Raw genomic sequence first — 22,621 nt, 5'->3', positions numbered from 1 at the left:
GTCTCTGGGAGAGGCCCAAATAATGAGGCTGGAAAGGGCTGGAAGCAGGGCTTTTTTTTAAAACATTGATCTGCATCTGGAGTTCCAAAACTAAGATAAACTTTTACACAAAGTCATTTGATGTCCAAATCTGACCTGAGGGCTTCCCTGGTGGCGCAGTGGTTGAGAATCTGCCTGCCGGTGCAGGGGACACGAGTTCGAGCCCTGGTCAGGGAAGATCCCACATGCCACAGGGCAGCTAGACCTGTGCGCCACAGCTGCTGAGCCTGTGCTCTGGAGCCCGCGAGCCACAACTGCTGAGCCCGCGCGCCTGGAGCCCGTGCTCCGCAACAGGGGAGGCCACCGCAATGAGAAGCCCACGTACCGCAGCGAGGAGCAGCCCCCGCTCTCCGCAACTAGAGAAAGCCGCGTACAGCAACAAAGAACCAAAGTAGCCAAAAATAAAAAAAAATTTTTTTAAAAAATCTGACCTGAAAATTAATGTGAGGTTATTATAGTTTTTACTTATTCCACCAGTATACCTATTTTCTTCCCCACAGAATGTGTGCTTGATCATTGACTGCCTGTAAATTGTATATCTTATTTTGTATTACCTTTGATAAAATTGCCAACTAAAGAATGTCACTGCCACCCAGGTTCTATAAGGATTAAGTTATTAGTGACTGCAGTTGCTGACCTTTAACACACACTAAAAGAAATTCAGGGTGGAGATCAGGAACAAGGCACTCTGTGCTCTGGGAAAATTGGCAGAACAGGCCTTTCGGATGGTTAGATATTTTTAGGAAAAAATTTTAGGAACACCAATTCTTGCATCTTCTCATATCTAGAAAAGCACTAAAACCATTAACTAAGATATCTGTTCCTTGCGACTAGCAGCAACCTTCTCTCGAGATGTATGCTTGACTGCACGTACCCCTTGGCCGAAATCACATATGTACTGATCTCCCCCTTCACCTCTTCAGAACAGTTTTGCAGAGCAGTCTCCTGGGCTATAGACACTGAGTAAACTCAACTCAGAGCTCTTACATTGTACATCTTTTTCAGTCAACAAAATCTGAAAAGTTTTAAGCTCTGAAACATTTGCCTCCAAGGATTTCGAGCAAGGGATTGGGAACCTATGGCAATCTCCTGGCTATTTCTGCATTTTGCCCAAACTCCATCCCTTAGTTGCGCTTGATCCTCATGATCTTGTAAAGAAGCCAGGGAGATCCCAGCCAGGTACTGTCCCAGACCCAACCCTCCCTGAGGCTGGCAAGACTAGGGTGTCAGTCTGATCCGCCCTAGGCTCCACCCACCTAAGACTGTTATTAACACCTTGAGGACCCACCTCTGCATTCCCGCATTCTCACATTCCTTGCTGCCTTTGACCACAGTTATTTCTTCAGGGACAAGCATGGCCTGGAAGACAACGTGGCTACTGTTCCTTTTGGTAGGGGTGGCTGCCGTATGGACAGCCCGGCCCAGGACTGAGCTTCTCAATGTCTGCATGAATGCCAAGCACCATAAGGAAAAGCCAGGTCCCGAGGACAAGCTACATGAGCAGGTGGGCCGAGAAGTGGTCTGGGTTGGGGAAGAGCTGCCTCAGGGAACGTCTGCCTGCCTCCGTGGTGGAGGCAGGGAGGCCGCCTGAGCAGGTCTTCAGTTTGCACTGGTTTATGGGCGACATTTTAACACATACTGCGTGCCCAGTGTTGCCAGGCAATTCCAAGAGCTCAGCTTCTTGGTTGTTGGGTTTCCGTGTCACTAAAATCAGGAAGCAGGCCTGGAGAAGAGCCTGGAGAGACCTGTCTGGGGGGTTGATTTTGATTTCTGAGTTTAGACTGGGGCTAACCCCTCCAAGGATCTGAGAGGAGAAAGAGCACACTGCATGTGGCGGCTTCTTTTCTGCCAGCCCCAAACAGCTCAGGAAAAGAGGGTCTCTCACAGTGAGGCTGGGTGCGAGACAAACATGTCCTCTGGGGCTGTCAACCCTATTGGACCTGAGGTCTCCTTCCTATGACAATGACTTTGCCACAATCCCTTCAATCTCCTGAACCTATCTAAAAGTTAAAAAAAAAAAAAGTCAATGTGATGTCATAGCTGTAAAGAAAAAACCAAAAGGCAAGTCACTTGAACTATGCATTTCAATATGTAAATGTTCGTATTTATCTCATCAGCAGATAATGGTCACAGTCCGCTATTTGTGCTTGTTTTGCATCATTGATTCCCTAGCTGCCAGTGCAGCCTGACAAGTGGTGGTACTACTTGGATACTTCCAGCAGCCTTGACTTTACCCTCTTCAGCCTATATATTTTTTATTTTTTCTATTTTTTTATTTTTTTGCTGTACGCGGGCCTCTCACTGTTGTGGCCTCTCCTGTTGCGGAGCACAGGCTCCGGACGCGCAGGCTCAGCGGCCATGGCTCACTGGCCTAGCCGCTTCGCGGCATGTGGGATCTTCCTGGACCGGGGCACGAACCCGTGTCCCCTGCATCGGCAGGCGGACTCTCAACCACTGTGCCACCAGGGAAGCCCCTTCAGCCTATATATTTTTTAAAGTGCACATCTTAATATTGTGCTTTTATACTAAATTCTAGGCCATGGGTTTTCATTCATTCAATAAGAATGTACTGAGTATTTCTGTAATTAGAACTATTCTGGGGTTGCAGTTTATTTAACTTGCTTCCTTACCTCCAGGTCTTTCTCACCTTCTGAAAGAGGCTTAATCTTACCCTTATAGAAAACAATTTCCCATTCCTCTCCCGCTTTGTTTTTTCCCAAAGCAATTATCCAGTGATAAGTTTTCCTTGTGTTCCCAGTTTCTAGAAAAATGCCTGGGTTAGAATAAGTAGGAGCTCAATAAAGACTTGAATTAATGAATGTTGTGATGACTGCATCTCTGGGTGAGGCTCCCTCCTGGGACTCCACAGCCTTGGAAAGCCTTCTCCCCCAAAGAAGGCCCCCCAGTAGCAAGTGTTTCCCTGAAGACTGTGTTGGGGAATCAAGGACTAAAAGGGGAGAGGCTACGCATGTGAATATTCTGGTTATGCTGGGTGTGAGAGTTAAAAGTCAGTATTATTATTGCCTCTACCCCACAATGAGGGCTCCTCAAGGCCAAGCTTAGAGGCAGCCTCCCCAGCGACGGTTCCTCTGGGTGACCTACCCGAGGCAGAGGAAACAGAATCTGGAGGAGATGGCCATGGTGGGTCAAGGACTTAGCCCCGTGTCTTCCCCTCCCAGTGCAGTCCCTGGAAAAAGAACGCCTGCTGCTCCGTCAACACCAGCCAAGAAGCCCATAAGGATATTTCCTACCTGTACAGATTCAACTGGGACCACTGTGGCAAGATGAAGCCCGCCTGCAAGCACCACTTCATTCAGGACACCTGCCTCTACGAGTGCTCGCCTAACCTGGGGCCCTGGATCCAGGAGGTATGGGCACCATCCCCACAGACATGAACCTCAGCAGAGGGCAGGGCCCACCGGCCACTTGCAGGGAGGGCGTGGCCCAGGAACTCTGGACTGAGGGTGGTAGTGAACGCAGCTCTCTTGCCCCTTTCCTGTTTGCCCATTTCTGTTCCCCTCTAACCTTAAAGGAGCCTAATTATAGGAATGAGATCACCAGGCAATTTAACCTAACTCCTGACTTATGCTCTCCTGAATAGACACTATGCCTTGCCTAACCTGTTGGTTCTTTTCCTAGATTAAAAGAAGTAAGAATGAAGAATTAAGTAGTTAAAAAATGACTAGCTCTCTACCTCCAACAGCTCCCTTAGCAATCCTGCAGGCAGATCACTTGGGCAAGATAATATCTGAAGAGAGAGTCAGCCAGTCTGCACACAATGGAGAATGATGCAGAATCCAACCTCCTGCCTTGATGATTCACTGAGATTCTTTCCCCTTTTTCCCTTTAAAAACTGTCATGGCTGAGCAGAATCTTCGGAGTTGGTCTCGGGACATGAGTTCACCTTTTCCCCAGATTGCCGGCTTTTCTGATTAAAGCAACTTTCCTTTCTACTGACACTGGCCTCTCGCCTCTCGATTATGGGCTTTTGAGCAGAGAACAGCGGAACCGGAGTTTGGTAACAGTAGAGGCACCGCCCCCTCCCCCAGCCCTGGACCCCATCAAGGCTGTAGCAGCTGAGATCCCTGGCTGACTGGAGCCCTCCCTCCCCCGGCTCCCCCCAGGTGAACCAGAGCTGGCGCAAAGAACGGTTCCTGAACGTGCCCCTCTGCAAAGAGGACTGTCAGATCTGGTGGGAAGACTGCCGCACCTCCTACACCTGCAAGACCAATTGGCACAAGGGCTGGAACTGGACCTCAGGTGAGGGACTGGGTGGGGGCGGGGGCTGGGGGGAGGGAGGGGTTTGGAGGTGGAGGGGGTGTGTGGAACGAGTATGTGGAGATTTGAGGCTGTGGGGCTGGTGGAACAAGAGACGGTTCTGGACCCAGTGGCTACAGGTCTTCCATCCTCCCCACAGGGTATAACCAGTGCCCAGTGAGAGCTGCCTGCCACCGCTTTGACTTCTACTTCCCCACGCCTGCTGCTCTGTGCAATGAAATCTGGAGTCACTCCTACAAAGTCAGCAACTATGGCCGGGGCAGCGGCCGCTGCATCCAGATGTGGTTCGACCCGGCCCAGGGCAACCCCAACGAGGAGGTGGCGAGGTTCTACGCTGAGACCATGAGTGGGGCTGGGCTCCATGAGGCCTGGCCCCTGCGTTTCGGCCTGGTCCTAATGTTGCTCTGGCTGCTCAACTGAGCTCCTTTTATTTTCTGATACCTGGACATCCCTGCCCTGTTAAGAGCCACAGCTCCCAATACGTCAGTTTCTGTTTCTTGGTGGGAACTCTTGACTGTTTGAATAAAACCAGACACCCCACATGTGTTGGTCGTGTAAGTCATTTGAGTGTGAATGGAAATGTGACTTGTGCTTCCCAGTTCCCACTGATTGAAGCTAGTTAGACTTGGTCAGTTCCCATCTCTGATACTTGCTATGAACTTGCCAGATAACTTAACTATTCTTCCAAGCTGGGACACAGTCATACCTTTCAATTTCATTTTTCACTACAGCTCTGGTCTAGAGCCAGGCCCAGGATTTTATCATTTGAATTGGACCCAAGCCTCCCAGGGTTAACTGTTCTGCCCTGTGCTCAGCTCTCCAATAGAAGAGAGGGGAATAGGAGTGTCCAGCATGTTCTGGATGGCTGGCTGGGAAGAAGTGAAGGGTAGCCACAGGAGCTCTAACCCCCTAACAGATAACACCCCAAAGCGCTATCTGCCAGGCACCGTCCCAAATGCATCTTAAAGGGATAACAGACCCCAGGCCTGACTAGAGGAGCTAAGCCTGAGCTAGTCTGGCAGAGCTAGGGTTGGAACCCACACCTAGATGCCTAGAGCAGGTCCCAAACCAATGATCTGACAGATTTTTAGGCAGTGTTCCTACATTAAGCATAATTTGTAGTTGTAATAAGCGAGGTTATGTTACAGCAACATCCCTAATATCTCAGTGCCTTCACACAACTAACACTGATTTCTTGCTCAAGCTATGGTGCTTAACATGGGTTGTCAGGGGGATTCTGCTTGTCACTTAGGGGCCCAGGCTGATGGAGACTCCATCTCATCACACACTTCCACGAGACAGGAATAGGGAACTTGGTGAATTCCATATAGGCTCTTAAAACTTCCACCCATCACTTATTTCATTGGCTAAATCTAGTCATGACCATGACTAACTTCCAGGAGGCCAGGAAAAATATGGTCCTAACACATGCCTGGAAGCAGAGGGGAATCAGGATATTTGTCAACAGACTTACAGGCTGCTACAAAGACCTTATTATGTTATGGTCAGTTATATTTCTGGCATGGTCATGGTTACAAATTTAATTTTTCAGTTAGATCCTGGCAAGAAGAACCAACTCTTTGAACTTATACATAGAACTATATCAACACAAAAAGTGGAGCAATGCACTGGCCACCACCCTAGTCACTCTTGTGAACACAGCCATTCAATGTATCATTCTCTATAGAGCCAGTGACACTATTTATACATATGACTTGTTTACAGATATATTAGAATTAGTGACATTTAAGATAAGTACCATCTCAATCCAATATACCTTATCAAAGGCCTGTTTGGCTGTTTCTGAACTGTTTCTAAAAATACTGGTTAGAATCCCACTTTCTGTAGTTGTCATCCTCAACTTCTGAGGAGTCATTAGCTTGAGGATGTATTAATAATTTTCCAAATTAAGATTTCCTAGAGCAGCAGTACTGGCATAAAAATAGACATAGAGATTAATGAAACAGAATTGAGAGTCCAGAAATAAAACCTTATATTTATAGTTGATCGATTTTTGACAAAGGTGCTAAGGCAATTCATTGGGATAAAGGATAATCGATTCAATAAATGTGCTGGTACAATTGATTATCCACATACAAAAAGATGAATTTAGACCTTCAACTCATAACATAAACAAAAATAACTCCAAAGGGATCATAAACTTAAATGTAACAGATAAAACAATAAAAACTTTAGAAGAAAACAGGAGAACACCTTCCAGACCCTGTGTTAGGCAAAGATTTCTTATATTAATGCTTCCACCCATCATTTGTTTCTTTTTTGGACCGAAAACACAGTCCATCACTGAAAAAACTGATAAACCGGACATCATCAAAATTCAAAACTTCTGCACTTCAAAAGACATCATTAAGAAAATAAAAGACAAGAAATAGCCAAGAGGAAATATCTGCAAAACACATATCTGATAAAGGACTTGTATCCATAATATACAAATAATACCGACAACTTAATAAGACAAACAACAAATTAACTAATGGGCTAAAGAAATGAATAGATATCTTATCAAAGAAAGTACACGAAAAGATGCTCAACATCATCAGTCATTAGGAAAATGCAAATTAAAACCAAAATGAGATACTATTTCATACCCACTAGAATAGCTACAATAATAAGACAGGCAATAACAAATGTTCATACAGATATAGAGAAACTGGAACCCTCCTATATTGCTGATGGGAATATAAAACGGCACTGTCCTTTGGAAAACAGTGTGGCAGTTTCTCAAAAGGTTAACACAAAACTGTCATACGACCCATCAATTCTACTTCTAAGCATCTACTCAAGAGAAATGAAAATACATATCCACACAAAGACTTGCATGTGAATGTTCATAGCAGCATTAGTCGTAATAGCCCCAAACTGAAAATAAGCTCAATGTCCATCAAATGGTGAGTAGACAGACAAAATGTGTCGTATCCATACAACAGAATACTATTCAGCAATAAAAAGTAATGAACTACTGACATATGCTATGTCATGGGTGAATCTTAAAAACATTATGCTAAGTGAAAGTCCATTTGTATGAAAGTTCCAGAAAAAGCAAATTTATAGAGACAGAAAGTACACTAGTGGTTGCCTGAGGCTGGATTTCGGAATAGGGATTAACTGTAAATGGGCACAAGGGGGATGAAATGTTCTAAAACTCATTTATGATCAGGTTGCACCACTCCACAAAGTCACTGTAAACGTTAAATGGGTGAATTTTATGATATGTAAAATGAATGAATGAATGAGTGATTGCCTATAGAATACTCTCCCTTGCAAAGGTAGCATATAAGGAATTTTATAGATTTCTGAAATTTCTGTGGAGTGTACCCAGGAGGGGATGCATTCTAAGGAATTTAGCATCTGGCTCCATAAAAATCTATCATCTGAGCCAAACTCTATTCCATCATGAACTTTGAGAAACTGGCTGGACCAACGTGGCAGTCAAGGAGGGAGTCAGTACTTGGTGTAGATGTAAACAATACCAATAGGGATGCTTAGGAGGGTGGCCCACTGGCAAGAATTTTTTTTAGAGAGAGTGCTTATTGCGGTTGGCACAAGTATGGTCTACTGAATTGAGGGTTAGAGACCACAGCCAGGGGAAACAAAAAGGGCTGCATCATATGACTAATCAAAAAAAGAACATGAAGCACATTACCAAAAATACCAACATAATAACCACAATCATATCGCCTTCATCAACTTCCCTAATTCTTTAAAAATTGTTTCTTGTTACCTGTTTGTGGCTTAGCATCTTTCTCCATAGAAGTCTTCTGCTTTGGGGCTGGAATTTTTCTGGAAGTCTCAAGTCCCAGGGCTCTGACAGCTTGAATCATCCAAGCATTAGTTTACGGTGGTGATGTCAGATCCATGAGTCTATTTTCCAGTCAGTCAATTATGGTACGATCTTCAGGAAAACAAAAGGAGAGAAGAGAAACTCCTTGTTAGCACAAACGGAAGATCGGTCAATCTATTAATTTCTAATACCAGAATAAAAGAGGGAAGAATTTTCACTGGGGTGTAATACAACAGAGCATGAACTTACTGTCAACTGCTATATTTCATGAGGTCTCAGTTGATAGCTGTTTTGAGGAGAACATATTATTAGAACCTGGAGAGGGAGAGGTGGACAAGGAGAGTTTGTCTTCTCAATCAATTTAACAAACTTATTTTTTATAATTCCATTTGTCCTCTCTATTGCCTCAGCTCCAAGGGAGATATGGACAGTGGATGTATTTAGAAATCTTGAGGGCCTCACAGTCTGTTTTGTAAGATGTGCATGAAAATTACTATCAATAATAAAAGGTTATTTTAAAATAAAGGATAAAATCATCTTGGAAATAGACTTGTTGACAGTCGTCATGCAGACCCTTGCTTATTAAAATGCGTGTGCCTTTACTCATGGGGGAAAGTCTGCAATCACTAAACATTCACAGACACAATCCTTTACCTTGTATAAAAATCCTCTAGAAAGGACGAATTCTTCTCTTTGCTCTAACATCTTTCTCCACAATGTGAACATGATGTACAGGGCAGCTCTTATGATACTGATAAGCTGAATTTTAAAACATGGAGCATACCAATTATACCTAACTATTTTTAGCATCCCTCCTTGCCTCCTTCTTTACTTATGAGTACCATGCTGTGAGGGAACAAATTTTTTATATATTCTAGCAGCTGTCTGGGAAGTGCCAAGATGATTTTGGTATAAAATATGCCTTGATAGTTTTATTATTCTGAATTTAGGACCTGATCTTGGAGAAGGGAAACAGAAAAAAAAAAAAGTGTTGTCAGGAAATAACCTCAGTCTTGGCTGTGTTATTAATACGAAAACTATATTTTATAATAACCTTGTCACCAAGAATTTTAACTTCTCTAGAAATGAGGGATCCTATTGTTTCTTGTTATATCATGACCCAAGAGCATGATGCAAGTCAGCACAAAGCCCAAAAAATTAACATGCTTTTTTGAGAAGTGAAAGTTCAAATTCAGGTTGATAACGACCTAAACTTTGCTATGAGGGCAAAACACACAGGAAACAAAAAATAACTTTTATTTATTCATGTTAACAATAGACTGTATACTCGAAAACCATTTTACTTACAAGTGACCAATATTATTTAAAGCTTTATGCTTCTTAAAATAGAAGTAATCTGAAGAAGCACTTCTGGAATGACAGAGTAAGGACATCTGAAAATCCACTCCCCCATAAAAGCAATAACACTGGCAAAACTTGTCAAAATCAGCTTTTCCAGAACTCTGGAAATTAATCAAAGCTTTCAAAAACCAACGGAGAATTTATTCAAGAAAAATGGCTGAATATCAGTAGGAACAGTGAGCTTTGTGGTACTTTTATTTGCTTTTTCCCATCCTCCTCTCCCCAACTCCACAGTAGTCTCCAAAATCAGCAGCCTCACAACTACAGTAGCTATGAAAACCAGTGGCCTAGCAGCCACTAGAGGGGGCAGAGTGGGTGTGTATCTCCCCAAAAAGCCCTATCCCTAGAGAACTGTCACTACTTGATCTATCTGGAAGCTCTGTTAAGAGCCCTATTCACAAGGCTTGTCTGACTCAGAGCCCACCAAGTGAGAAACCCAACGCCTAGGTGTTTGTCTAAATAATCAGCAGCAAATTATTTGACATCCCAGCTTCCTATCAGTTGTGGCAAACAAGAGGCAGGACAAAAAACTTAAAAGGAACATCAGGGAATGAGATGCCAAAAGGGAGCTTTGAAAAGCTCTGACATCTCTACCTGGGGATCTTGAATTCATGTGCATTTGCAGAACTGTGAATATGTCCAGGAAATACCTGAGAAGGCTCCAATCCCTCAGCTCTGGGTTAGGTGATGATCCAAAGGCAAGATCCATGAAAGAAAGAACTGATAAGCTAGATTTAGTCAAAATTAAAATTTTTTGCGTGATTAAAGACATTGTTGGAAATTCCCTGGAGGTCCAGTGGTTAGGACTCAGTGCTTTCACTGCCGGGGCCTGAGTTCGATCCCTAGTTGAGGAACTAAGATACTGCAAGCCGTGCAACATGTCAAAAAAAAAAAAAAAAAGAAGACATTATCAAGAGAGTGAAAGGTGAAAGGACAAGCCACAGACTGAGAGAACATATTTGCAAAAGATATATCTGATAAATGCCTGTTATCCAAAATATACAAAGAACTTTTAAAACTAAACAATAAGAAAACAACCTGATTAAAAAAAAATGGGCAAAAGATATTAATTAACGAATACTTCATCAAAGAAGATATACAGATGGCAAATAAGCATATGAAAACATGCTGCACATTATATGTCATTAGGAAGTGCAAATTAAAACAACAACATGGGGCTTCCCTGGTGGCACAGTGGTTAAGAATCCGCCTGCCAATACAGGGGACACGGGTTTGAGCCCTGATCCGGGAAGATCCCACATGCCGCGGAGCAGCTAAGCCCATGCGCCAAAACCACTGAGGCTGCACCCTAGAGCCTGTGCTCCACAACAAGAGAAGCCACTGCAATGAGAAGCCCACACACAGCAACGAAGACCCAACGCAGCCATAAATAAATAAATAAATAAATTTATTTTAAAAAAACAACAAGGGCTTCCCTGGTGGCGCAGTGGTTGAGAGTCCGCCTGCTGATGCAGGGGACGCGGGTTCGTGCCCCGGTCCGGGAGGATTCCACATGCCGCGGAGCAGCTGGGCCCGTGAGCCATGGTCGCTGAGCCTGCGCGTCCGTAACCTGTGCTCCGCAATTACACACCTATTAGAATGTCCAGAATCTGGAACACTGACAACACCAAATACTGGCGAGGATGTGGAGCAAAAGGAACCTTCACTCATTGCTGGTGGGAATGCACAGTAATACAGCCACTTTGGAAGATAGTTTGATGGTTTCTTAAAAAACTAAACATACTCTTACCACATGATCCAGCACTCATGCTCCTTAGTATTTACCCAAAGGAGTTGAAAAGTTATTTCTACACTAAGACCTGCACATTAAGGTCTAGAGCAGCTTTATTCATAACTGCTAAACCTTGGAAGCAACCAAGAGGTCCTTCAGCAGGTGAGTGAGTAAATAAACTGTGGTACACCCAGATAATGGAATATTATTCAACACTAAAAAGAAATGAACTATCAAGCCATGAAAACACATGGGGGAACTGGGGACTTCCCTGGTGGTCCAGTGGTTAAGGATCCACCTTCCAATGCAGGGGATGCGGGTTCAATCCCTGGTCGGGGAACTAAGATCCCACATGCTGCGGGGCAACTCAGCTGGCACACGACAACTACTGAGCTCGAGTGCCTTGACAAGAGAGTCCATGTGCCGCAAACTACAGAGCGCACGTGTCCTGGAGCCTGTGCACCACAACTAGAGAAAAAAAACCTGCATGCCACAACTAGAAAGAAGCCCGTGCGCTATGACGAAGAGCCCGCATGCTGCAACTAAGACCAGACGCAGCCAAAAAAAAAAAAGAAAATAAATAAATTAAATAAATAAATATTTTATAAAAAAGACATGGAGGAACCGTAAATATATATTACTAAGTGGAAAAAGCCAATATGAAAAAGCTACATACTGTATGTTTCTAACTATATGACATCTGGAAAAGGCAAAAGTATAGAGATAGCAAAAGGATCAGTGGTTGCTGGGATTGTGGGGAGGGGGTTGTAGGCAGAGCACAGAGGATTTTTAGTGCAGTGAAAATACTCTGTATATTATAATGATGGATACCATTATGCATTTGTCCAAATTCATTGCATGTACAACACCAAGAGTGAACCCTAACGTAAATTATGGACTTTGGCTGATTAAGATGTGTCAATGTAGGTTCATCAATGTAACAATGTTACCACTCTGGTTGAGGATGTTATAATGGAGGAAGCTATGTACGTGTGGGGGCAGGGGATATATCGGAAATTTCTGTACCTTCCCCTCAATTTCATTGTGAACCTTAAGCTGCTCTAAAAAACGAAAGCCTGAATAAAAGTTTTTTTTATTAGAGGTGCTCAAAAGCAGGTTTGAAGTGGCTTCAGGTTTGAAGAATCTATAAATGTGAAGATGGAAAACAGAAATTGTCCATTCTTAAGAACAAAAAAAAAAAAAGGGAAAAATGAACACAGCCTCAGGGACTTGTGGTAACCATCATGCATACCAAAATACGCACAATGGGAGTTCTATAAGGGGGGGGAAAGATATAAATATTATAGTATTGGAGGAATCATGGCCTAATCTCAGATTTTATAAAAAAAATTAATCTACACATCTGAGAAGCTCAATGACGTCAAGATAATATAAACTCAAAGAAATACACACTTAAACACATCAGAGTCAAACTACTGGAAGACAAAGAGAGAATCCTACAAGCAGCAATAGAAAAACAACTTATCATGTACAAAGTACCCTCAATAAGAGTAACTGCTAATGTTTCATCAGCAACGATGAAGGCCAGGAGGCAGTGGGATAATATATTCAAAGTGCTGAAGTGAAAAAGCTCAATCAAGAATTCTATAACCAAGGGGAATTCCCTGGCGGTCCAGTGGTTAGGACTCCCTGCTTTCACTGCCAAGGGTATGGGTTTAATCCCTGGTCAGGGAACTAAAACCCCGCAAGCTGCACAGTTCATCCAAAAAAAAAAAAAGAAAAAGAAAAAAAAAAAGAATTCTATAACCAGAAAAACTATCCTTCAAAAATGAAGGAGAGGGACTTTCCCTGGTCGCACAGTGGTTAAGACTCTGCGCTCCCAATGCAGGGGGCCTGGGTTCAATCCCTGGTCAGGGAACTAGATCCCACATGCGTGCCACGACTAAGAGTTCACATGCCACAACTAAGGAGCCCGTGTGCTGCAATTAAGGAGCCCACATGCTGCAACTAAGACCCAGTGCAACCAAATAAATGAATATTTAAAAAAAAAAGGAAGGCAAAATTAAGACATACCCAAATAAACCAAAAGTGAGAGAATTTGTTGCTAGCAGACTTTCTTTACAAGAAATACTAAAGGTTGTTCTTCAAGCTGAAATGAAAGGCCACCAGACAGTATGTGAATCCCCATGAAGAAATCAAGAGCATAAGTAAAAGTTAATATACAAAGAAATATAAAATATGGTATAAATGTATTTATGTTGTAACACTTATCCTATCTAATGGAAAAAGACAGCTGTGTAAAATAATACTTATTAAAAGTCTGTTGATATGTTCATAATGTGTAAAATTATACTTTGTATGACAATAATAGTACAAAGGAGTGGGGGAGGGAATGAAGCTATATTGGAGCAAAGTTTTGAATACTATTGAAACTCTGTATTAACATCAACTAGATTGTTATAAATTATGATGTTAGTTGTAATCTCGGAGCAACTAGTAAGAAAAAACTCAAAAATTATAGTAAAAGAAACAACAAAGGCATTAAAATGGTACACTACAAAATATGAATTAAACACAAAGACGGCAGTAATAGAGAAACGGAGGGACAAAAAAGACAAACAACATATATAAAGCAAATAAAATTAAAGATGTAAAACATATCATTAGTAATTACATTTTATATAAATGGATTAAATACTCCCAATAAAAGTGCAGAGATTAGCAGATAAAAAAATCATTATCCTGGGCTTCCCTGGTGGCGCAGTTGTTGAGAGTCCGCCTGCCGATGCAGGGGACACGGGTTCGTGCCCCGGTCCGGGAAGATCCCACATGCCGCGGAGCGGCTGGGCCCGTGAGCCATGGCCGCTGAGCCTGCGCGTCTGGAGCCTGTGCTCCGCAACGGGAGAGACCACAACAGTGAGAGGCCCGCGTACCGCAAAAAAAATAAAAATAAAAAAAATAAAGCACTGAACAAACAAGGAATAGAAGGGATTTTCCCCAATGTGATAAAGGACATCTATGAAAAACCCACAGCTAACATCCTGTTCTATGCCAAAAGGCTTTACCCCTAAGATCAGCAATAAGACAGGTATATCCACTCTCATCATGTCTACTCAACACTGTATAAAAGTTGTAGCTAGGGCTATTAGTGAAGAAAAAGAAATAAGATCCATACAAATTGGAATGTTAGAAGTAAAACAATTTCTATTCACAAATGATGTGATATTCTATATAGAAAATCCTAAGGAATCCTCAAACACATGATTACTAACAAATGAGTTCAGCAACTTTGTAGGATACCAGATCAATATGCAAAAATCATTTGTATTTCTATACACTAGCAATGAACAATACAAAAATAAATTTAAGAATACAGTTCCAGGCTTCCCTGGTGGCGCAGTGGTTGAGAATCTGTCTGCCAATGCAGGGTACACGGGTTCAAGCCCTGGTCCGGGAAAATCCCACATGCCGCGGAGCAACTAAGCCCGTGCGCCACAACTACTGAGCCTGCGTCCTAGAGCCCACAAGCCACAACTACTGAGCCCGCGTGCCACAACTACTGAAGCCCTTGTGCCTAGAGCCCGTGCTCCGCAACAAAAGAAGTCACCGCAATGAGAAGCCTGCGCACCACAATAAAGAGTAGCCCCCGCTTGCCGCAGCTAGAGAAAGCCCGTGCACAGCAACGAAGACCCAACGCAGCCAAAAATAAATTAAATAAATAAATAAATTTATTTAAAAAAATAAAATAAAATGTGTGGCCCAGGATAAAAAAAAAAAAAGAAAAATACAGTTCCATTCACAATAGCTTAAAAAAGAATCAAATACACAGGAAAAAATTTAACAAACGAAGTAAAAGACTTGCACAGGGGACTTCCCTGGCAGTCCAGTGGTTAAGACTCCGTGCTTCCCAGCCGCATAGCACAGGGAGATCAGCTCGGTGCTTTGTGACCACCTAGAGGGGTGGGATAGGGAGGGTGGGAGGGAGGGAGACGAAAGAGGGAAGAGATATGGGGATATATGTATAACTGATTCACTTTGTTATAAAGCAGAAACTAACACACCATTGTAAAGCAATTATACTCCAATAAAGAATTAAAAAAAAAAAAAAAGACTCCGTGCTTCCACTGCAAGGGGCGTGGGTTCAATCCCTAGACAGGGAAATAAGATCCCACATGCCACATGGCGAGGCCAAATTAAAAAACAACAACAAAAAAACTTGTACACTGAAAATTACAAAACATTGTTGAAAGAAATGCAAAACCTAAATAAATGGAAAGAAATTCCATGTTTATCAATGAGAAGACTTGATAGTGTTATGAGGACAATACTTCCCAAATTGATCTACAGATTGAACTCAATTCTTATCAAAATCTCAGCTGGCTATTTTGGAGTAACTGACAACCTGATCCTAAAATCCACATGGACATGAAAGAGACCTACAATAGCCAAAACAATCTTGAAAAAGAACAAAATTAGAGGACTCACACTTCCTGATTTTGAAACTTACTACAAAACTGTAAGACAGTACAGTAGCAGGATGGAGCTGAGAGTCCAGATTTTTGACAACAGTGCTAAGACAATGCAAGAGGGGAAAGCATAATCTTTTCAAAATATGGTGCACATTCACAACTGAATATTCACATGCAAAAAAATTAAGCTGGACTCTATTTTACACCACACACAAAAACTAACTCAAAATGGATCAAAGGCCTAACCATAAGAGCTAAAACTATAAAACTGTAAGAAAACGTAGGGGAAGAGCTTCATAATATTACATTAGGCAGTGATTTCTTGGATATGATAGCAAAAGCACAGGTAACAAAAGAAAAAAAAGACAAATTGGACTACATCAAAATTTAAAACTTCTGTCCAGCAAAAGACAATTAATAGAATGAAAGGCAACATACAGAATGGGAGAAAATATTTGCAAATCATGTATCTGATAAGGGATTAATCCAGAATATATAAAGAACTCCTATAATTTAACAAAAACAAAATAACCTGATTAAAAAATGGGCAAATAACATGAATAAACATTTCTCCAAAGAAGATATACAAATTACCGACAGGCATACAAAAATAGGCTCAACATTACTAATCATTAGAGAAATGCAAATCAAAACCACAGTGACATACCACCTCATATCCACTAGGATGGCTACAATTAAAGAAACAAACAAACCAACAGAAAATAACAAGTGTAGCCAGGATGTGGAGAAATTGAAATCCTTGTACACTGCTGGTGGAAATGTAAAATTGTGCAACCATTTTGGAAAACAGTACAACAGTTCCTCAAAAATTAAAAATAGAATTACCATAAAGCAATCCTGAAGAGGGTGGGATCGGAAGAGAAGGAAGAGCAGGAGGAAAGCTGAAAGAGGAAATTGTATCTATGCTTCCCAGAGCTCCTAGTCAGTCTATCCGGCGCTGAGGACAGAGAACACAGAGGGCAGTGCTGCGGCTTGGAGCTGCTGCCAACCTGAAGACAGGCCAATCCAGAGTTGTGTGTGCGCCCAGCAGCAAAGGAGGCTCAGGCAAGTTGCCCTAAGGAGGGGATGGTGACAGGACACTGGGGAGACTTGGCAGGTTGGCGCATAGGGGCGGGGCATACCTCTCTTTAGAAAGATCACTCTGGCTCCTGCGGGGAAGGTGACTTGAAGGGGAAGAAACTGGAGGAGGAAAGACCTTACCCCAAACACAGAGCCAAGGGAAGTGAATTCCAGAAACGTTTTCGGAGAGACCTTGCCAGGGCTTGGTGATCAACTGCATGGAGGATGGGGAGGGAGAGGAAAGTCTCTATTATCAACTCTTAGGTTCCTCGGTGACAGAGCCTAAAGGAAAAGATCTGTCATGGGCGGGGTGAAAGGTGGAGGCAGTCATGGACAGAGTAGTGGGCCGTCACTTTTGCTGGGGGTCTCCCACGACTCTAAGTGCTTGTCTGGTTAGCAGCTCCAATGTGAGGTCCTCAGGTCCTAGGGTCCTGCATTTGTGTTTTGAGGGATAAGGTAGGGATCTGGTGCATCTGTCCAGAAAGAGCTGAGGAGGCCAGAGTCACAATGTGGGGGGTGGACAGGAGGAAATGGCTTTCAGAGAATAGGGAAGGAAAAAGTCTGAGAAAGCAAAGCTGTTTAAAAACAACCACCCCAGGGGCTTCCCTTGTGGTGCAGTGGTTAAGAATCTGCCTGCCAAGGCAGGGGACACGGGTTCGAGCTGGTCCAGGAAGATCCCACATGCTGCGGAGCAACTAAGCCCGTGTGCTACGACTACGGAGCCTGCGCTCTAGAGCCCACGTGCCACAACTACCGAGCCCGCGTGCCACAACTACTGAAGCCCGCGTGCCTAGAGCCCGTGCTCCGCAACAAGAGAAGCCACTGCAATGAGAAGCCTGCACACTGCAACGCAGAGTAGCCCCCACTAGACACAACTAAAGAAAGCCCTCATGCAGCAACAAAGACCTAATGCAGCCAAAAATAAATTAAAAAAAAAAAGTAGAGTCCCAGTAGCAACCTAAATGTCCATCAACAGACTGAGTGGATAAAGAAGATGTGGTACATATATACAATGGAATATTACTCAGCCATAAAAAACAATGAAATGATGCCATTTGCAACAACATGGATGGACCTAGAGATTATCATACTAAGTGAAATGAACCAGACAGAGAAAGACAAGTATCATATGATACTGCTTATATGTGGAATCTTTAAAAAAACAAACAAAAAAAACCACGCTTGTCATTTCTGTATCATTTAACCAAACACCATCCTGCGTGTTACCTCACTTGATCCTTGTGCTGATCCGGAGAACTCAGCAGAGCTGGGTCGCTGCCACCCCAAGGGTAACAGGGTTTCTAACCTGGCATGGGAACCCAGGTGATCCAGGGTGTAAAGGCAGGGCACTTGCTGGACACAGGATGAGGGCACTGTGTGTCCCTGGCCCCTTTCAGGGGAGCAGAGCATGGACCTGAATTATTTAGTTACTTTTCTTAGATCAAGTCCAGAGAGAAGGTGAGAGCACAAGGCATCTCCTCCACCTTGGGAAGATTCCCCCAGGGCTCACCCTCTAATCCCAGATCCCCTTCTGAGCCCTTCGAGCCTGAGGTGAGGGAGCCACCCCTTTTGCCGATCTTCTCTACTTCAGTCTCAAGGAGCCTCAGGACCCCAACACTGAAGGAACAGGGTCTGACCCCATCCTTCAGTGTGGAGCTGGGGAGACTGAGGCAAGAGGTGAAGGGGGCACGCTGCATGGGACTCTCTCCCCTCAGGCTTTGGTCTCCCTAACCACAGCTGCCTCTGCAGGAAAAGAAAGGCATGCCCTGGAAATTAACACCCCTTCTGCTGTTTCTGGCCTGGATGGCCTACCAGTGCAGTGCCCAGCCCAGGACAGACCTGCTCAACGTCTGCATGGATGCCAAGCACCACAAGGTAAAGCCAGGCCCTGAGGACAAGCTACATGACCAGGTGAGGATGGACTGTGGCTCTGGGCAGGGAGGGGGCTTGTTCAGACAAGGAAGAGGAAGTCAGGGTGGCGAGGGAGGGGTCGCGGGGTCAGCCCCTTCACCACACACACACATCCTGAATTATCACTGTGGGAGAAGGTGAAAGTAGGATGCGGGGGAGTGGCTGGCGTGATTCTAGGGGTGGCCTGCTCAGGATAGGATACCGTGTCGGCAATAAGGCGGAATGATCGTTTACTGAGCACCTACCAGGTGTCATGTGTTTTCCGTGTGTGATTTCATATTCCCAGGGGTCCTGTGATGTGGGTAGATGATGTTCTCCTCCACATGACACAAATTAGGAAACTGAGGCCCAGAGAAGCACACAGACACACAAAGGAATGGGACAGGACTTGCCCTTGTGGTGGGGTAGGGGTAGGACTGAGGTGGGCAACTCCAGGGGTTTAAAGGGTGAGAGACTTCAGCGTATATTACTGCATAGCGTATCCCCTTTCCTCCTTTGCTCAGAATGCCACCTTCCAGTGAGGCTGTTCACAACCAGCCAGAAAATTTCAACAGTCATCCCATACTCCATATTTCCATTCCCTGCTGTAATTTCCTCCATATAACTGATCGGATCTTGATATATATTTTTTCTCTTTTAGTTCTTACTGTCTCCCCTCACCAGAACACATATTTCTGTTTTGTTCTCTTCTATATTCCCAGCATCTAGAACAGCAACTGGTATAAAACAAGTACTCAGTAATTATTTTTTAGTGAAAAAATAAAATACTTTGTATAAAGTATCAAGCGCTGTATAAATGAAAACTATTGTCTCCCCAAGGCAGGGTCTCTCCCAGGCTCTCACCACCCCTGCCTCCCCATCACACTGTTGTAATTGAGTCTCTTCCAAGACCAGAGTTTCTGGAGGCCAAGGACAGAGAGGTCCTAACAGCGAGCGTTCCTAGGACAACCTACCTGGGGCAGGAGGGCAAGAGCCAAATGGGAAGAGGCTGGAGGTGGCAGAGCTTGTGGTCGGGGAGGCAGTTAGTCTCATGTCTTCCCCCCCCCGCCCCCCCGCAGTGCATCCCCTGGAAGAAGAATGCCTGCTGCTCTGCCAAAGTCAGCCAGGAGCTGCACAGGGACACCTCCTCCCTGTATAACTTTAACTGGGAGCACTGTGGCAAGATGAAGCCCGCCTGCAAGCGCCACTTCATTCAGGACAACTGCCTCTACGAGTGCTCACCTAACCTGGGGCCCTGGATCCAGGAGGTATTGGTGTCTCCCTCACCCCACCCCAGCAGGCTGTCGCCCAACTCAGTCAAGGCTGTTCCTACCAACATCTCAGGCTGACTGGAGCCCTCCCTCCCCCGGCTCCCCCCAGGTGAACCAGAGCTGGCGCAAAGAACGGTTCCTGAACGTGCCCCTGTGCAAAGAGGACTGTCAGAGCTGGTGGGAAGACTGCCGCACCTCCTACACCTGCAAGGCCGACTGGCACAAAGGCTGGAACTGGACCTCAGGTGAGGGCCTGAGGGTGGGGAGATGGAGGTGGAGAATGGAGAAAGGGGGTTTGAGGATTTGGGGTTGGGCAAGTATTTCTAAGGGGGGCCAGAAATGAGTTTTGGGCCCAGGGGCTGAATGTCCGTGCCTACCCTCTCTCCCCCTGCAGGATCTAACAAGTGCCCAACTGGGACCACCTGTGGCACATTTGAGTTCTACTTCCCCACGCCAGCAGCCCTGTGTGAGGGCCTCTGGAGTAACTCCTACAAGCTCAGCAACTACAGCCGGGGCAGTGGCCGCTGCATCCAGATGTGGTTCGACCCCGCCCAGGGCAACCCCAACGAGGAGGTGGCGAGGTTCTATGCCTTGGCCATGAGTGCTGGGGCCATGCCCCAGGGGATTAGACCTCTCCTGCTCTGCCTGGCCCTGATTTTGCCACTCTGGCTCCATGAATGAGTCCAGCCATCCCCAGACAGTCCTCAGGTTTGATGACCAGGCTGGGCTCAGCTCAGCTCCCACAAATGAGGAAGCCATAAGCATGCCTCCATCCATTACCCATCCCTCTGTCATCTAGTTCCTGCTCCATGGTGGGGCCTGTGGTTTCTCTGACAGCCAGTTCTAAAAAACAGACCAACACATCCGTGTCTGATGAATTATTTTGGTTGTGAGTTTGTGGGTGGTAGAGGGCAGATTCCATAGTTTTTGGATTCCTTCAGATTAGAGAAATGAGACATGGGTTTGAAACCCAGCTCTGCTACTATGTGAAAGTGAAGCAGTTGCTTGACTGCTCTAAACCATACCTCCTCAATAAAATGAAGATAATAATCCTTCCTTCTCTCATGGTTGTTAAATGTTGCCTAAAAACCATGTGTGCCTAGTGCCTGCACATTAATAGTCCTCAGGGATCCTGTTGCCCTTGTAGCCCCAAATGAGAGCGCCAAGTCCAGAACTTCATTATTTATACTGGGCCCCAAATACCCTTCCTTTCCCCCAGGCCTTGTCTGCCTGGCTCTGTGCTCAGCTCTGCTGCTCTGGGAAAGCTGGGGATGGGAGCCAGGGAAGGCTTTGGATTCCCGGGGCAGGGGGTGCAGCGGGTCTGGTGTGAAAATAAATTCACCCATGTGGATTGAAGGGGCAGAGTTGGGGCTTGGGAGCCTCAGAGGAGGAAGACAGCAGATTGGGGAGAGCATCTGTGAGGTTCCTGGGGAGGAAATACTCCGGAGCCTTGCACTGGTTCAGCCCTGCTGTATCCTGGAAGCGTGGCTGGAAAAGCGGCGGAAACCCTTAGGGGCTTCCCAGGGGCAGGAAGTTCTCTGGCACCTTTGTCCCCTCCAGGGTTGGTAGATATGCCTCTCCTAGAGGACTGCTCTGTCGTTGCACAGCCCCCAGGAACTGGGCCTGAGTTTATATCTCAGGGTCTCCCCCTTCCCCTTTCCCCCTGGGGAAGCCTTTGTCTCCACATCCCAACCGCAGTTATCGTCAGAGAGGCGCAGGTACCTGTGTGAGAACGCCAGGCAGGAGGTGTCATCAAGCTAGGACGAGAACCCAGAAGTGAAGACTCGTAGTCCCGGTCTCTCCCGCCGCCTCATACCAAGAGGTGACTGATAGGGGAAGCTGGCCACAGATTGGAGGACGAGTTATTGGGTTGCTGGAGGGGTCCTGAGACGCTGTTTACCGTGTGGGTGAGTCTCAGTCACTACATTTACCTAGTCTGGAAGGCCCCACGGACCCCGCTCCACGTCCCAGGCTTTGCTCCAGCTGGGTGAAGTCAATGCACATTTGAAACAGAGAAAGGAGCTCGTCGGAACTGACCCAGACACAGGTTCAATTTAGCAAAGTGAAAGTTCTCTCGCAGGTTAAAGGGGATCCTCCGACAGCGGCCTAAGAGTTGGCAGCAATGGGAGCCAGGCTGGAGGCCTGCGCCTTTAAGGATCCAGGGGGCGGAGGGGCGGGGCAGGAAGCGGACTCCCAGGAGACGCCGCCACCGGCTAGGTCTTTTTGTGGGGAGGGGCGGGCCAGACCCTCCTAAGGACCCCGCCCCCTTTCCGGGAGGCCCAGGGGGCCCTACCGCCCCTTGTGGGAGGGGAAGGGGCCGGGGGTTGTCGGAGCGAGCCTGGTCTAGGGCGCTCCTGGCTCCGCGTCCCGCCCACAGAGGCTCGAGTTTGTTGACTTGGAGGGAGTAGCTGGGATGGGGGCGGGTGCTAATAATACTTGTTCGTTCCATTGCCTCGCTTTACAGTTTACACAGCTGTCACCTTCGTTACTCCTTAATTAATAATAAGAATAGCCGCTGTTCGGGAGCGCCCACTGAATGCCAGGCCCCGTGCGGAGAGCTTTACAAGAACGGTCCTATTGAGTCTGCCCTCATAAAGTTATCCCCATTTTACAGAGCCGGAAGGCGAGGCTCTGAGAGGCGCCGTGACTCGCCCGAGGTCAATCGGCTGGTTAGCGGCTCCGGAATCAAGGCACTGGGCCGGGCGAGGCGGGGCGCGGGTTCTACCCCCGGCTCGGC

At 45.4% G+C, this 22,621-nt stretch overlaps 2 protein-coding genes and 1 long non-coding RNA gene across 4 annotated transcripts in view; 2 read left to right on the top strand and 1 right to left on the bottom strand.

Annotated features, from left to right (window-relative positions):
- The window catches only part of LOC132429073 (uncharacterized), a 61,161-nt gene extending 38,612 nt beyond the window's left edge, over positions 1-22,549 (bottom strand). The window contains exons 1-2 of one of the 2 annotated variants that reach the window (XR_009520282.1): positions 21,607-22,549; positions 8,060-8,230 (exon numbers count right to left, since the gene is read on the bottom strand). This is a non-coding gene — a long non-coding RNA (uncharacterized lncRNA). The remainder of the gene's footprint in view (positions 1-8,059; positions 8,231-21,606) is intronic. The other variant, XR_009520283.1, reaches the window with a different exon arrangement.
- On the top strand, positions 1,394-4,908 carry LOC132429071 (folate receptor alpha). The gene is made up of 4 exons (XM_060017275.1): positions 1,394-1,543; positions 3,219-3,407; positions 4,164-4,299; positions 4,457-4,908. Exons 1-4 carry the CDS (start codon positions 1,394-1,396, stop codon positions 4,735-4,737), a joined length of 756 nt encoding a protein of 251 aa, XP_059873258.1. The 3' UTR covers positions 4,738-4,908.
- Positions 16,604-20,926, top strand: LOC132429070 (folate receptor beta). The gene is made up of 5 exons (XM_060017274.1): positions 16,604-16,708; positions 18,473-18,634; positions 19,693-19,881; positions 19,994-20,129; positions 20,279-20,926. The coding sequence occupies exons 2-5, from the start codon at positions 18,485-18,487 to the stop codon at positions 20,563-20,565; spliced, it is 762 nt and encodes a 253-aa protein (XP_059873257.1). The 5' UTR covers positions 16,604-16,708; positions 18,473-18,484; the 3' UTR covers positions 20,566-20,926.
- Positions 22,550-22,621: the final 72 nt, after the last annotated feature.

Source organism: Delphinus delphis, chromosome 8 (genome assembly GCF_949987515.2).
Source record: "Delphinus delphis chromosome 8, mDelDel1.2, whole genome shotgun sequence".
In the NCBI taxonomy this organism is placed as follows: domain Eukaryota; kingdom Metazoa; phylum Chordata; class Mammalia; order Artiodactyla; family Delphinidae; genus Delphinus; species Delphinus delphis.
The sequence above is the reverse complement of the archived record's forward strand: the minus strand, read 5'-3'. Positions and strand labels throughout refer to the sequence as shown.